The following is a 13,925-nucleotide window of genomic DNA, read 5'->3' on the forward strand; positions in this document are numbered from 1 at the left end:
AGAGCTGCCCTGGTGCAAAGCGGTAAAAGACCAGCAATCAGTGGAAACGTTTTGTTGGTTGCTATGGCGACTGCACCACTTTTACTGCTCGGCAGCACGATTGCTCCTTATACATAACCCCATACACGTTCTGGCTTCGTGCCGATTAACTATTTATGGGCTTAGCAACTGCCACAGACCGGCCGCTGTTGGGTGTTAACCCCTTGCTGCTCATGGAGGCAAACTATTTGCCCCAACAGCAGTAGTCGGAGGCAGATGTGCCCAGAAATTGCCCATCTTGTGTTCCAAAGAGTGTTCGTGGTCAGTGTCAGGACTTATTGGCGTGGCCTTTGACCCCTGGATCTCCTAAAAGCTTTTCTGGAGCTCCCAGACCTCCCCGCTCAGGGCGTTGGCGGCCCCTTTCACGGTCCAGGTGAACAGGGCGAGCTTCTTGCGCAGGTCTTCGGGGTCGATCTTATCCGGAGTCTGCCTCACGCAGTCTAACAGGGCCTGGACAGTGTGCTCCCCCCGGCCTACGAGGATGTGGCGGTACGGAGAAGTGATGGCCGACACGTACTGCGACAGGAAGTAGAATTCCACCTGGAAAGGGAAATCCACGCGGTTATGGGGGGGGGGCTGTGTATGAGACACGGCAGCAGGTGAAGCTGCAGCTTCAGCAGATCGGGAAGGACCTTGTGCAGGAGTCAGCACTCACCCTCATGATGCGCACGTTAAACGTCTGGACCATCTTCTCGTTGTTTAAGTCCGACTGACTCACGGCCGACTTCAGGCTCTTGGTCGCTCGGGTGTAGTCCCCACGCGCGGAGGACAGCCAATCGAAATCCAGCCCCAGCGACTGTAAGCAAATGGTTAAAAGCGTATTAGTACCAGCTGTGCGCACACATCCCTTCTGCCCCCGAGTAGATTCCGGTGCCCCCCGACCTTCAGGGTCTGCTGGTGCCTGCTGAGCTCCAGCACGTGTTTGAGGAGCACACTGTTGTACTCGGTGTAGTCCAGCGGCAGGATATTGTCGTGGATGAGCTTTATCAGCGACAGTCCGGCCACCTGCGCCACGCTCAGGGCAATCGCCGGCAGCCTCCCGTTCACCACCGCGTTCAGAGAGTCGTACGTGTCCTTCATGGTGTCCAAGTACTGGTACTTCTGCGATTCCTGGGGGGCGGCAGCACAGTGTGCGGTCATTACAACACGGCCCGGGGTAACTCGAGAGGCTGTCCGGGGTAACTCGACGTGTCATTGGTTAGAGTGAAATGAATACGATGTGTCAGACTTTGATGTCCTGCCAGGGGCTTGTTGGTTGTGTGCCCTGATGGCTGCCCATTGATTCAGACAAACCCCCCCCCCCATCCTGACTCCTCACCGGCCCCCGACTCCTCACTGGGCCCCCGACTCCTCACCGGGCCCCCGACTCCTCACTGGTGCGATTAACCTACGTGGACTAAATGAGTGGAAGGGTCCATGTGGTTCTCAGGGGGGATCACTCACCTCTACAAAAGAAAACTCCAGCGCAGGGACCCCCCCGAAGGCAGTGAAGGCAAATGCGTCTGTGTCCATTGCCAGAGGAAGAAAACTGAAAAGAAGTGGTATAAGCGGGTCATAGAGCGCGTCATAGAGCGCGTCATACGGGGCAATAAGCGGGGGTAAAGCTCTCTCCGGTCACTTACACTTCGCTCTGCCAGTCGCTCTTATACTGTGAGACGATGAAGTCATAGATGGTTTGCTGACTGCGGCGCGGGTTATCAACCTGTGATCCAGGAGAGAAATAACACAATAACACCTAGCGAGATAATATCCTTATCTCCCTCCATCCCTGCCTCTCCTCCCCCTCCGTCCCATCCCTGCCTCTCCTCTCCCTCTATCCCATCCCTGCCTCTCCTCTCCCTCCATCCCATCCCTGCCTCTCCTCTCCCTCTATACCATCCCTGCCTCTCCTCCCCCTCCATGCCATCCCTGCCTCTCCTCTCCCTCCATCCCATCCCTGCCTCTCCTCTCCCTCTATCCCATCCCTGCCTCTCCTCTCCCTCCATCCCATCCCTGCCTCTCCTCTCCCTCTATACCATCCCTGCCTCTCCTCCCCCTCCATGCCATCCCTGCCTCTCCTCTCCCTCCATCCCATCCCTGCCTCTCCTCTCCCTCTATCCCATCCCTGCCTCTCCTCTCCCTCCATCCCATCCTTGCCTCTCCTCTCCCTCCATCCCATCCCTGCCTCTCCTCTCCCTCTATTCCATCCCTGCCTCTCCTCTCCCTCCATCCCTGCCTCTCCTCTCCCTCCATCCCATCCCTACCTCTCCTCTCCCTCTATCCCATCCCTGCCTCTCCTCTCCCTCCATCCCATCCCTGCCTCTCCTCTCCCTCTATCCCATCCCTGCCTCTCCTCTCCCTCCATCCCATCCCTGCCTCTCCTCTCCCTCTATCCCATCCTTGCCTCTCCTCTCCCTCCATCCCATCCCTGCCTCTCCTCTCCCTCCATCCCATCCTTACCTCTCCTCTCCCTCTTTCCCAACCCTGCCTCTCCTCTCCCTCTATCCCATCCCTCCCTCTCCTCTCTCGCTATCCCATCCCTGCCTCTCCTCTCCCTCTATCCCATCACTGCCTCTCCTCTCCCTCTATCCCAACCCTGCCTCTCCTCTCCCTCTATCCCATCCCGGCCTCTCCTCTCCCTCTATCCCATCCCTGCCTCTCCTCTCCCTCTATCCCATCCCTGCCTCTCCTCTCCCTCTATCCCATCACTGCCTCTCCTCTCCCTCTATCCCATCCCTGCCTCTCCTCTCCCTCTATCCCATCCCTGCATCTCCTCTCCCTCCATGCCATCCCTGCCTCTCCTCTCCCTCTATCCCATCACTGCCTCTCCTCTCCCTCTATCCCAACCCTGCCTCTCCTCTCCCTCTATCCCATCCCGGCCTCTCCTCTCCCTCTATCCCATCCCTGCCTCTCCTCTCCCTCTATCCCATCCCTGCCTCTCCTCTCCCTCCATGCCATCCCTGCCTCTCCTCTCCCTCCATCCCATCCCTGCCTCTCCTCTCCCTCCATGCCATCCCTGCCTCTCCTCTCCCTCTATCCCATCCCTGCCTCTCCTCTCCCTCTATCCCATCCCTCCCTCTCCTCTCCCTCCATCCCATCCCTGCCTCTCCTCTCCCTCCATGCCATCCCTGCCTCTCCTCTCCCTCTATCCCATCCTTGCCTCTCCTCTCCCTCCATCCCATCCCTGCCTCTCCTCTCCCTCCATCCCATCCTTGCCTCTCCTCTCCCTCCATCCCATCCCTGCCTCTCCTCTCCCTCTATACCATCCCTGCCTCTCCTCCCCCTCCATGCCATCCCTGCCTCTCCTCTCCCTCCATCCCATCCCTGCCTCTCCTCTCCCTCTATCCCATCCCTGCCTCTCCTCTCCCTCCATCCCATCCTTGCCTCTCCTCTCCCTCCATCCCATCCCTGCCTCTCCTCTCCCTCTATTCCATCCCTGCCTCTCCTCTCCCTCCATCCCTGCCTCTCCTCTCCCTCCATCCCATCCCTACCTCTCCTCTCCCTCTATCCCATCCCTGCCTCTCCTCTCCCTCCATCCCATCCCTGCCTCTCCTCTCCCTCTATCCCATCCCTGCCTCTCCTCTCCCTCCATCCCATCCCTGCCTCTCCTCTCCCTCTATCCCATCCCTGCCTCTCCTCTCCCTCCATCCCATCCTTGCCTCTCCTCTCCCTCCATCCCATCCCTACCTCTCCTCTCCCTCTATCCCATCCCTGCCTCTCCTCTCCCTCTATCCCATCCCTGCCTCTCCTCTCCCTCCATCCCATCCCTGCCTCTCCTCTCCCTCTATCCCATCCCTGCCTCTCCTCTCCCTCCATCCCATCCCTGCCTCTCCTCCCCCTCCATGCCATCCCTGCCTCTCCTCTCCCTCCATCCCATCCCTGCCTCTCCTCTCCCTCTATCCCATCCCTGCCTCTCCTCTCCCTCCATCCCATCCCTGCCTCTCCTCTCCCTCTATACCATCCCTGCCTCTCCTCCCCCTCCATGCCATCCCTGCCTCTCCTCTCCCTCCATCCCATCCCTGCCTCTCCTCTCCCTCTATCCCATCCCTGCCTCTCCTCTCCCTCCATCCCATCCTTGCCTCTCCTCTCCCTCCATCCCATCCCTGCCTCTCCTCTCCCTCTATTCCATCCCTGCCTCTCCTCTCCCTCCATCCCTGCCTCTCCTCTCCCTCCATCCCATCCCTACCTCTCCTCTCCCTCTATCCCATCCCTGCCTCTCCTCTCCCTCCATCCCATCCCTGCCTCTCCTCTCCCTCTATCCCATCCCTGCCTCTCCTCTCCCTCCATCCCATCCCTGCCTCTCCTCTCCCTCTATCCCATCCTTGCCTCTCCTCTCCCTCCATGCCATCCCTGCCTCTCCTCTCCCTCCATCCCATCACTGCCTCTCCTCTCCCTCTATCCCAACCCTGCCTCTCCTCTCCCTCTATCCCATCCCGGCCTCTCCTCTCCCTCTATCCCATCCCTGCCTCTCCTCTCCCTCTATCCCATCCCTGCCTCTCCTCTCCCTCCATGCCATCCCTGCCTCTCCTCTCCCTCCATCCCATCCCTGCCTCTCCTCTCCCTCCATGCCATCCCTGCCTCTCCTCTCCCTCTATCCCATCCCTGCCTCTCCTCTCCCTCTATCCCATCCCTCCCTCTCCTCTCCCTCCATCCCATCCCTGCCTCTCCTCTCCCTCCATGCCATCCCTGCCTCTCCTCTCCCTCTATCCCATCCTTGCCTCTCCTCTCCCTCCATCCCATCCCTGCCTCTCCTCTCCCTCCATCCCATCCTTGCCTCTCCTCTCCCTCCATCCCATCCCTGCCTCTCCTCTCCCTCTATACCATCCCTGCCTCTCCTCCCCCTCCATGCCATCCCTGCCTCTCCTCTCCCTCCATCCCATCCCTGCCTCTCCTCTCCCTCTATCCCATCCCTGCCTCTCCTCTCCCTCCATCCCATCCTTGCCTCTCCTCTCCCTCCATCCCATCCCTGCCTCTCCTCTCCCTCTATTCCATCCCTGCCTCTCCTCTCCCTCCATCCCTGCCTCTCCTCTCCCTCCATCCCATCCCTACCTCTCCTCTCCCTCTATCCCATCCCTGCCTCTCCTCTCCCTCCATCCCATCCCTGCCTCTCCTCTCCCTCTATCCCATCCCTGCCTCTCCTCTCCCTCCATCCCATCCCTGCCTCTCCTCTCCCTCTATCCCATCCCTGCCTCTCCTCTCCCTCCATCCCATCCTTGCCTCTCCTCTCCCTCCATCCCATCCCTACCTCTCCTCTCCCTCTATCCCATCCCTGCCTCTCCTCTCCCTCTATCCCATCCCTGCCTCTCATTTTTTTATTTTCTTACCTTTTTTATTACAAATTCTATCAACTTTTTGAAGACGGGGCTGGATTTTGCAACAAACATTTCATCTCCTATAAAAGAAACGTATATTTGTAAACATTTAAAAAATATACCCAAAAACCCTTGTAGAGCTAATGCCCATAAGGCCCCACAATCGCGCATGGATACCCGTCACCCGCTGGATGGCCTGCTCAGCAGCACCCCCAGATCCAAATAATTCTATTACCCAGCGATTTGGGGCAGATGAAGCATAAAACCCCAATTAAGTGATTAATTACCAAGAACCGCAGTGTCCAGACTCATGTAGGCTGCAGCCTTCAGATGTAACATGCTCAGATACCCCTGAAACACAGACACAGAGACTTACCCCAGGACTTCACACAGTGAGACAGAGAGACAGGGCAACAGGACTCAGTTACCTCTAACCACTCGGTGGCGCCAACGCTCCCGAAATCTCCAGCATCCCAGCTTACAAACAGCAGACTCCTGTGCGGCTGGAAACCTGAAAGAGACCTTTCCACATTTACCTCTCCCTGCATCCTCTACTACTCCTGTACTGACCCCGTACAGCTCTGTCACTGCCCCTCCATCCTGCCCCGCAGCCCTCTCTGCTATTCCTATACTAACCCCCGCACACACAGCTCTGTCACTGCCCCTCCATCCTGCCCTGCAGCCCTCTCTGCTATTCCTATACTAACCCCCCCCACACACACAGCTCTGTCACTGCCCCTCCATCCTGCCCCGCAGCCCTCTCTGCTATTCCTATACTAACCCCCGCACACACAGCTCTGTCACTGCCCCTCCATCCTGCCCTGCAGCCCTCTCTGCTATTCCTATACTAACCCCCCCCACACACACAGCTCTGTCACTGCCCCTCCATCCTGCCCCGCAGCCCTCTCTGCTATCCCTATACTAACCCCGCACACACACACAGCTCTGTCCCTGCCCCACCATCCTGCCCCGCAGCCCTCTCTGCTATTCTTATACCAACCCCGCACACACACAGCTCTGTCACTGCCCCTCCATCCTGCCCCGCAGCCCCCTCTGCTATTCCTGTACTAACCCCCCGCACACACAGCTCTGTCACTGCCCCTCCATCCTGCCCCGCAGCCCTCTCTGCTATTCCTATACTAACCCCCCCACACACAGCTCTGTCACTGCCCCTCCATCCTGCCCCGCAGCCCTCTCTGCTATTCCTATACTAACCCCCCACACACACAGCTCTGTCACTGCCCCTCCATCCTGCCCCGCAGCCCTCTCTGCTATTCCTATACTAACCCCGCACACACAGCTCTGTCACTGCCCCTCCATCCTGCCCCGCAGCCCTCTCTGCTATTCCTATACTAACCCCCCGCACACACAGCTCTGTCACTGCCCCTCCATCCTGCCCCGCAGCCCTCTCTGCTATTCCTATACTAACCCCACACACAGCTCTGTCACTGCCCCTCCATCCTGCCCCGCAGCCCTCTCTGCTATTCCTATACTAACCCCACACACACAGCTCTGTCACTGCCCCACCATCCTGCCCCGCAGCCCTCTCTGCTATTCCTATACTAACCCCGCACACACAGCTCTGTCACTGCCCCTCCATCCTGCCCCGCAGCCCTCTCTGCTATTCCTATACTAACCCCGCACACACACAGCTCTGTCACTGCCCCTCCATCCTGCCCCGCAGCCCTCTCTGCTATTCCTATACTAACCCCCCGCACACACACAGCTCTGTCACTGCCCCTCCATCCTGCCCCGCAGCCCTCTCTGCTATTCCTATACTAACCCCCCACACACACAGCTCTGTCACTGCCCCTCCATCCTGCCCCGCAGCCCTCTCTGCTATTCCTATACTAACCCCGCACACACACAGCTCTGTCACTGCCCCTCCATCCTGCCCCGCAGCCCTCTCTGCTATTCCTATACTAACCCCGCACACAGCTCTGTCACTGCCCCTCCATCCGGCCCCGCAGCCCTCTCTGCTATTCCTATACTAAACCCCCCACACGCAGCTCTGTCACTGCCCCTCCATCCTGCCCCGCAGCCCTCTCTGCTATTCCTGTACTAACCCCACACACATACACAGCTCTGTCACTGCCCCTCCATCCTGCCCCGCAGCCCTCTCTGCTAGTCCTATACTAACCCCGCACACACAGCTCTGTCACTGCCCCTCCATCCTGCCCCGCAGCCCCCTCTGCTATTCCTGTACTAACCCCCCGCACACACAGCTCTGTCACTGCCCCTCCATCCTGCCCCGCAGCCCTCTCTACTATTCCTATACTAACCCCACTCACAGCTCTGTCACTGCCCCTCCATCCTGCCCCGCAGCCCTCTCTGCTATTCCTATACTAACCCCACACACACAGCTCTGTCACTGCCCCTCCATCCTGCCCCGCAGCCCTCTCTGCTATTCCTATACTAACCCCGCACACACAGCTCTGTCACTGCCCCTCCATCCTGCCCCGCAGCCCTCTCTGCTATTCCTATACTAACCCCGCACACACACAGCTCTGTCACTGCCCCTCCATCCTGCCCCGCAGCCCTCTCTGCTATTCCTATACTAACCCCCCACACACACAGCTCTGTCACTGCCCCTCCATCCTGCCCCGCAGCCCTCTCTGCTATTCCTATACTAACCCCCCCCACACACAGCTCTGTCACTGCCCCTCCATCCTGCCCCGCAGCCCTCTCTGCTATTCCTGTACTAACCCCCCGCACACACAGCTCTGTCACTGCCCCTCCATCCTGCCCCGCAGCCCTCTCTGCTATTCCTATACTAACCCCACACACAGCTCTGTCACTGCCCCTCCATCCTGCCCCGCAGCCCTCTCTGCTATTCCTATACTAACCCCACACACACAGCTCTGTCACTGCCCCTCCATCCTGCCCCGCAGCCCTCTCTGCTATTCCTATACTAACCCCGCACACACAGCTCTGTCACTGCCCCTCCATCCTGCCCCGCAGCCCTCTCTGCTATTCCTATACTAACCCCGCACACACACAGCTCTGTCACTACCCCTCCATCCTGCCCCGCAGCCCTCTCTGCTATTCCTATACTAACCCCGCACACACAGCTCTGTCACTGCCCCTCCATCCTGCCCCGCAGCCCTCTCTGCTATTCCTATACTAACCCCGCACACACAGCTCTGTCACTGCCCCTCCATCCTGCCCCGCAGCCCTCTCTGCTATTCCTATACTAACCCCCCGCACACACACAGCTCTGTCACTGCCCCTCCATCCTGCCCCGCAGCCCTCTCTGCTATTCCTATACTAACCCCCCACACACACAGCTCTGTCACTGCCCCTCCATCCTGCCCCGCAGCCCTCTCTGCTATTCCTATACTAACCCCGCACACACACAGCTCTGTCACTGCCCCTCCATCCTGCCCCGCAGCCCTCATTCCTATACTAACCCCGCACACACACAGCTCTGTCACTGCCCCTCCATCCTGCCCCGCAGCCCTCTCTGCTATTCCTATACTAACCCCGCACACAGCTCTGTCACTGCCCCTCCATCCGGCCCCGCAGCCCTCTCTGCTATTCTTATACCAACCCCGCACACACAGCTCTGTCACTGCCCCTCCATCCTGCCCCGCAGCCCTCTCTGCTATTCCTATACTAAACCCCCCACACGCAGCTCTGTCACTGCCCCTCCATCCTGCCCCGCAGCCCTCTCTGCTATTCCTATACTAACCCCACACACACACACAGCTCTGTCACTGCCCCTCCATCCTGCCCCGCAGCCCTCTCTGCTATTCCTATACTAACCCCGCACACACAGCTCTGTCACTGCCCCTCCATCCTGCCCCGCAGCCCCCTCTGCTATTCCTGTACTAACCCCCCGCACACACAGCTCTGTCACTGCCCCTCCATCCTGCCCCGCAGCCCTCTCTGCTATTCCTATACTAACCCCACTCACAGCTCTGTCACTGCCCCTCCATCCTGCCCCGCAGCCCTCTCTGCTATTCCTATACTAACCCCACACACACACAGCTCTGTCACTGCCCCTCCATCCTGCCCCGCAGCCCTCTCTGCTATTCCTATACTAACCCCGCACACACACAGCTCTGTCACTGCCCCTCCATCCTGCCCCGCAGCCCTCTCTGCTATTCCTATACTAACCCCCCACACACACAGCTCTGTCACTGCCCTTCCATCCTGCCCCGCAGCCCTCTCTGCTATTCCTATACTAACCCCCCCCACACACAGCTCTGTCACTGCCCCTCCATCCTGCCCCGCAGCCCTCTCTGCTATTCCTGTACTAACCCCCCGCACACACAGCTCTGTCACTGCCCCTCCATCCTGCCCCGCAGCCCTCTCTGCTATTCCTATACTAACCCCGCACACACAGCTCTGTCACTGCCCCTCCATCCTGCCCCGCAGCCCTCTCTGCTATTCCTATACTAACCCCGCACACACAGCTCTGTCACTGCCCCTCCATCCTGCCCCGCAGCCCTCTCTGCTATTCCTATACTAACCCCCCACACACACAGCTCTCTCACTGCCCCTCCATCCTGCCCCGCAGCCCTCTCTGCTATTCCTATACTAACCCCCCACACACACAGCTCTGTCACTGCCCCTCCATCCTGCCCCGCAGCCCTCTCTGCTATTCCTATACTAACCCCGCACACACACAGCTCTGTCACTGCCCCTCCATCCTGCCCCGCAGCCCTCATTCCTATACTAACCCCGCACACACACAGCTCTGTCACTGCCCCTCCATCCTGCCCCGCAGCCCTCTCTGCTATTCCTATACTAACCCCGCACACAGCTCTGTCACTGCCCCTCCATCCTGCCCCGCAGCCCTCTCTGCTATTCTTATACCAACCCCGCACACACAGCTCTGTCACTGCCCCTCCATCCTGCCCCGCAGCCCTCTCTGCTATTCCTATACTAAACCCCCCACACGCAGCTCTGTCACTGCCCCTCCATCCTGCCCCGCAGCCCTCTCTGCTATTCCTATACTAACCCCACACACACACACAGCTCTGTCACTGCCCCTCCATCCTGCCCCGCAGCCCTCTCTGCTATTCCTATACTAACCCTACACACATACACAGCTCTGTCACTGCCCCTCCATCCTGCCCCGCAGCCCTCTCTGCTAGTCCTATACTAACCCCGCACACACAGCTCTGTCACTGCCCCTCCATCCTGCCCCGCAGCCCTCTCTGCTATTCCTATACTAACCCCACACACAGCTCTGTCACTGCCCCTCCATCCTGCCCCGCAGCCCTCTCTGCTATTCCTATACTAACCCCACACACACAGCTCTGTCACTGCCCCTCCATCCTGCCCCACAGCCCTCTCTGCTATTCCTATACTAACCCCGCACACACAGCTCTGTCACTGCCCCTCCATCCTGCCCCGCAGCCCTCTCTGCTATTCCTATACTAACCCCGCACACACACAGCTCTGTCACTGCCCCTCCATCCTGCCCCGCAGCCCTCTCTGCTATTCCTATACTAACCCCCCCCACACACAGCTCTGTCACTGCCCCTCCATCCTGCCCCGCAGCCCTCTCTGCTATTCCTATACTAACCCCGCACACACAGCTCTGTCACTGCCCCTCCATCCTGCCCCGCAGCCCTCTCTGCTATTCCTGTACTAACCCCCCGCACACACAGCTCTGTCACTGCCCCTCCATCCTGCCCCGCAGCCCTCTCTGCTATTCCTATACTAACCCCACACACAGCTCTGTCACTGCCCCTCCATCCTGCCCCGCAGCCCTCTCTGCTATTCCTATACTAACCCCACACACACAGCTCTGTCACTGCCCCTCCATCCTGCCCCGCAGCCCTCTCTGCTATTCCTATACTAACCCCACACACAGCTCTGTCACTGCCCCTCCATCCTGCCCCGCAGCCCTCTCTGCTATTCCTATACTAACCCCACACACACAGCTCTGTCACTGCCCCTCCATCCTGCCCCGCAGCCCTCTCTGCTATTCCTATACTAACCCCGCACACACAGCTCTGTCACTGCCCCTCCATCCTGCCCCGCAGCCCTCTCTGCTATTCCTATACTAACCCCGCACACACAGCTCTGTCACTGCCCCTCCATCCTGCCCCGCAGCCCTCTCTGCTATTCCTATACTAACCCCGCACACACACAGCTCTGTCACTGCCCCTCCATCCTGCCCCGCAGCCCTCTCTGCTATTCCTATACTAACCCCGCACACACAGCTCTGTCACTGCCCCTCCATCCTGCCCCGCAGCCCTCTCTGCTATTCCTATACTAACCCCGCACACACAGCTCTGTCACTGCCCCTCCATCCTGCCCCGCAGCCCTCTCTGCTATTCCTATACTAACCCCCCACACACACAGCTCTGTCACTGCCCCTCCATCCTGCCCCGCAGCCCTCTCTGCTATTCCTATACTAACCCCGCACACACACAGCTCTGTCACTGCCCCTCCATCCTGCCCCTCAGCCCTCTCTGCTATTCCTATACTAACCCCGCACACAGCTCTGTCACTGCCCCTCCATCCTGCCCCGCAGCCCTCTCTGCTATTCCTATACTAACCCCGCACACAGCTCTGTCACTGCCCCTCCATCCTGCCCCGCAGCCCTCTCTGCTATTCCTATACTAACCCCGCACACAGCTCTGTCACTGCCCCTCCATCCTGCCCCGCAGCCCTCTCTGCTATTCCTATACTAACCCCGCACACAGCTCTGTCACTGCTCCTCCATCCTGCCCCGCAGCCCTCTCTGCTTTTCCTATATCTCACCATTTTTCACCATCACCGATATGGTACGTGCCAGCTCCAGAAGGATGGCAGTGCCCACCGCAGACTTGGCTGCCCCTGGACCCCAGGAGTCCCGCTGAGCTCCCACCACAATGTAATGCTCTGTGAGAATGAGACGTAGGAAAGGAGAGACGTTTCAGGCGTTTCATTACAGTTGGGGCATCGTTAGTGTGGGACGCGTGGGTATAATAAGAGAGAGGGGGCACTAATAGTTTTAGAGGTTGGGGGCATTAGTGTAGGAGGTAGAGGGCATAATTCATTTTGGGGGTAGGGAGCTATTGGTGTTGGAGGTCAGGGGGCATTATTAGAATTGGAGATAGGATTTGGGGAGATTTTCATTTTGGGGTCGGAGGGCATCCTCACCAGGCTCGCTGCGCCCCGTCACGCTCCCAAACACATTGAAGAGCTCCACGCTGCGCGCCACGTTGTGAACCTCCAGCTGCAGCCGGTGAGAAGGACTCTGCAGCTCCGGACCCAAACCACTCAATGAGAACGAGAGGCCGTTCCACAGCCTGGGAGGATTCCCACCCGTGAGCTTACTGCAGAGGGAGAGCAGGGGCAATTATCCAGGGTCCGGGGTCACACACGTCACAGCATTACACGGTAATGGCCCGTGGCTACCCATCAGCGCCCCGACGGCCCGTGGCTACTTTACCTGAGCAGTTTGCGTGCGCTGCTTGTGCTGATTGGCTGGGCCGGGATTTTTGGGAGTCCCGCCGATTTGTAGGAGGGGAACTGGGTGTGATTAAAGGACGGGAAGCCGGGGGTGTTCGGGTCTCCACTACCGAGGTGCACCTGTAATCAGAGGGTAAGAGAAGGGTTAATTGCGTGATCCTTTGCCATTAAGGCAACAAAAGGGTTAATGGGGCGGTACTCTGAGAGCCTTGATTGGCTCATTGGGAGGAGAGTTAAGAGTGCTCTGGCAAGGGTTAATGGGATAACTCACGTGGCCGTATATAGCTGTGTCCTCCTTTGTGTCTGGAAATATCAGGACTCCGGCGGCCCCCGCGGACTCGGCGTTATACACCTGTAGATACACAGTCCCGCTTTATAATTCCGCATTCCGCACAGCGAGGTATACTAACAGCACCTGCGGGCAACATACCTTCTCAGCAAAGTTAATATTTCCAGCCCGGACGATGACCAGCTGACGGCTGACGTTCACCCCAAAGCCCTCCAGCATTTTGAAATCATCTTTACTTCCGAAGTTTGCGTAAACCAGGCCGGCCTGCGACACGAAGAGACGCGGACAGTCAACGTACATCTGCCCCAGGGAAAAAACCCGTCTCCCCGGCAGAAGCTGCTACGTACAGGGCACGTTAGAGCTCCTCAGGGGCTGAGCTAGAACACTGCAGTGGGAGGAGTCAGGGTCAGCCTCTGCGGTAGCAATAAAATAGTAAATGGCTGCTGGATGTATAGGCGGGTGTTAGGGGCAAATGAAGAAGAATCTTCATGCGAGGGCCAGTAATGAAAACTACCGGCAATTCATAGAGCCCAGCTGTCCTGGGTCATTTTTGCAACAGAACAATTTATTCATGAAATCGCCCCCCCCTCCCCCCCCGGGTCATAGTGCATCCTAGTGTAAGATTGCTATGCGTGTGGAATGCCTCCGCAGGATGACTGGTGTTGATAGGATAGTTACCACCACGCTCCCTGTTGCGCTGTACGGAGAGTACAAATCACGGTCAATAAAAATGTCTTCCACAGTTTTGTTGTCCGCATCCATGATTTTCAGGGTGTTCTGCGAGTGGCTGGAGAAGGGAGACAGATGCCATTAAGACAAACGCAGAGAGATGATCTGCAGGTTTAGACAGGCGTGATACTCTGCTGGGTGGTGGATCTGCTGCGCTCTCA

General features: G+C 58.5%; 1 protein-coding gene across 1 annotated transcript in view; it reads right to left on the reverse strand.

Moving 5' to 3' along the window:
* Positions 1-345: 345 nt before the first annotated feature.
* LOC149276407 (transferrin receptor protein 2-like) overlaps positions 346-13,925 on the reverse strand; it is a 20,599-nt gene continuing 7,019 nt past the window's right edge. Inside the window, exons 5-18 of the mRNA XM_089503725.1 lie at positions 13,714-13,822; positions 13,177-13,299; positions 13,018-13,098; positions 12,727-12,866; positions 12,435-12,610; positions 12,054-12,173; positions 5,759-5,841; positions 5,618-5,681; positions 5,343-5,410; positions 1,662-1,741; positions 1,483-1,567; positions 922-1,149; positions 695-835; positions 346-579 (exon numbers count right to left, since the gene is read on the reverse strand). Coding sequence (XP_089359851.1) covers positions 346-579; positions 695-835; positions 922-1,149; positions 1,483-1,567; positions 1,662-1,741; positions 5,343-5,410; positions 5,618-5,681; positions 5,759-5,841; positions 12,054-12,173; positions 12,435-12,610; positions 12,727-12,866; positions 13,018-13,098; positions 13,177-13,299; positions 13,714-13,822 — 1,732 coding nt within the window. The remainder of the gene's footprint in view (positions 580-694; positions 836-921; positions 1,150-1,482; positions 1,568-1,661; positions 1,742-5,342; positions 5,411-5,617; positions 5,682-5,758; positions 5,842-12,053; positions 12,174-12,434; positions 12,611-12,726; positions 12,867-13,017; positions 13,099-13,176; positions 13,300-13,713; positions 13,823-13,925) is intronic.

This window comes from Sceloporus occidentalis, unplaced genomic scaffold (assembly GCF_023333645.1).
Source record: "Sceloporus occidentalis isolate IW3139 unplaced genomic scaffold, rSceOcc1.0.p SCAF_242, whole genome shotgun sequence".
NCBI classification, from domain to species: domain Eukaryota; kingdom Metazoa; phylum Chordata; class Lepidosauria; order Squamata; family Phrynosomatidae; genus Sceloporus; species Sceloporus occidentalis.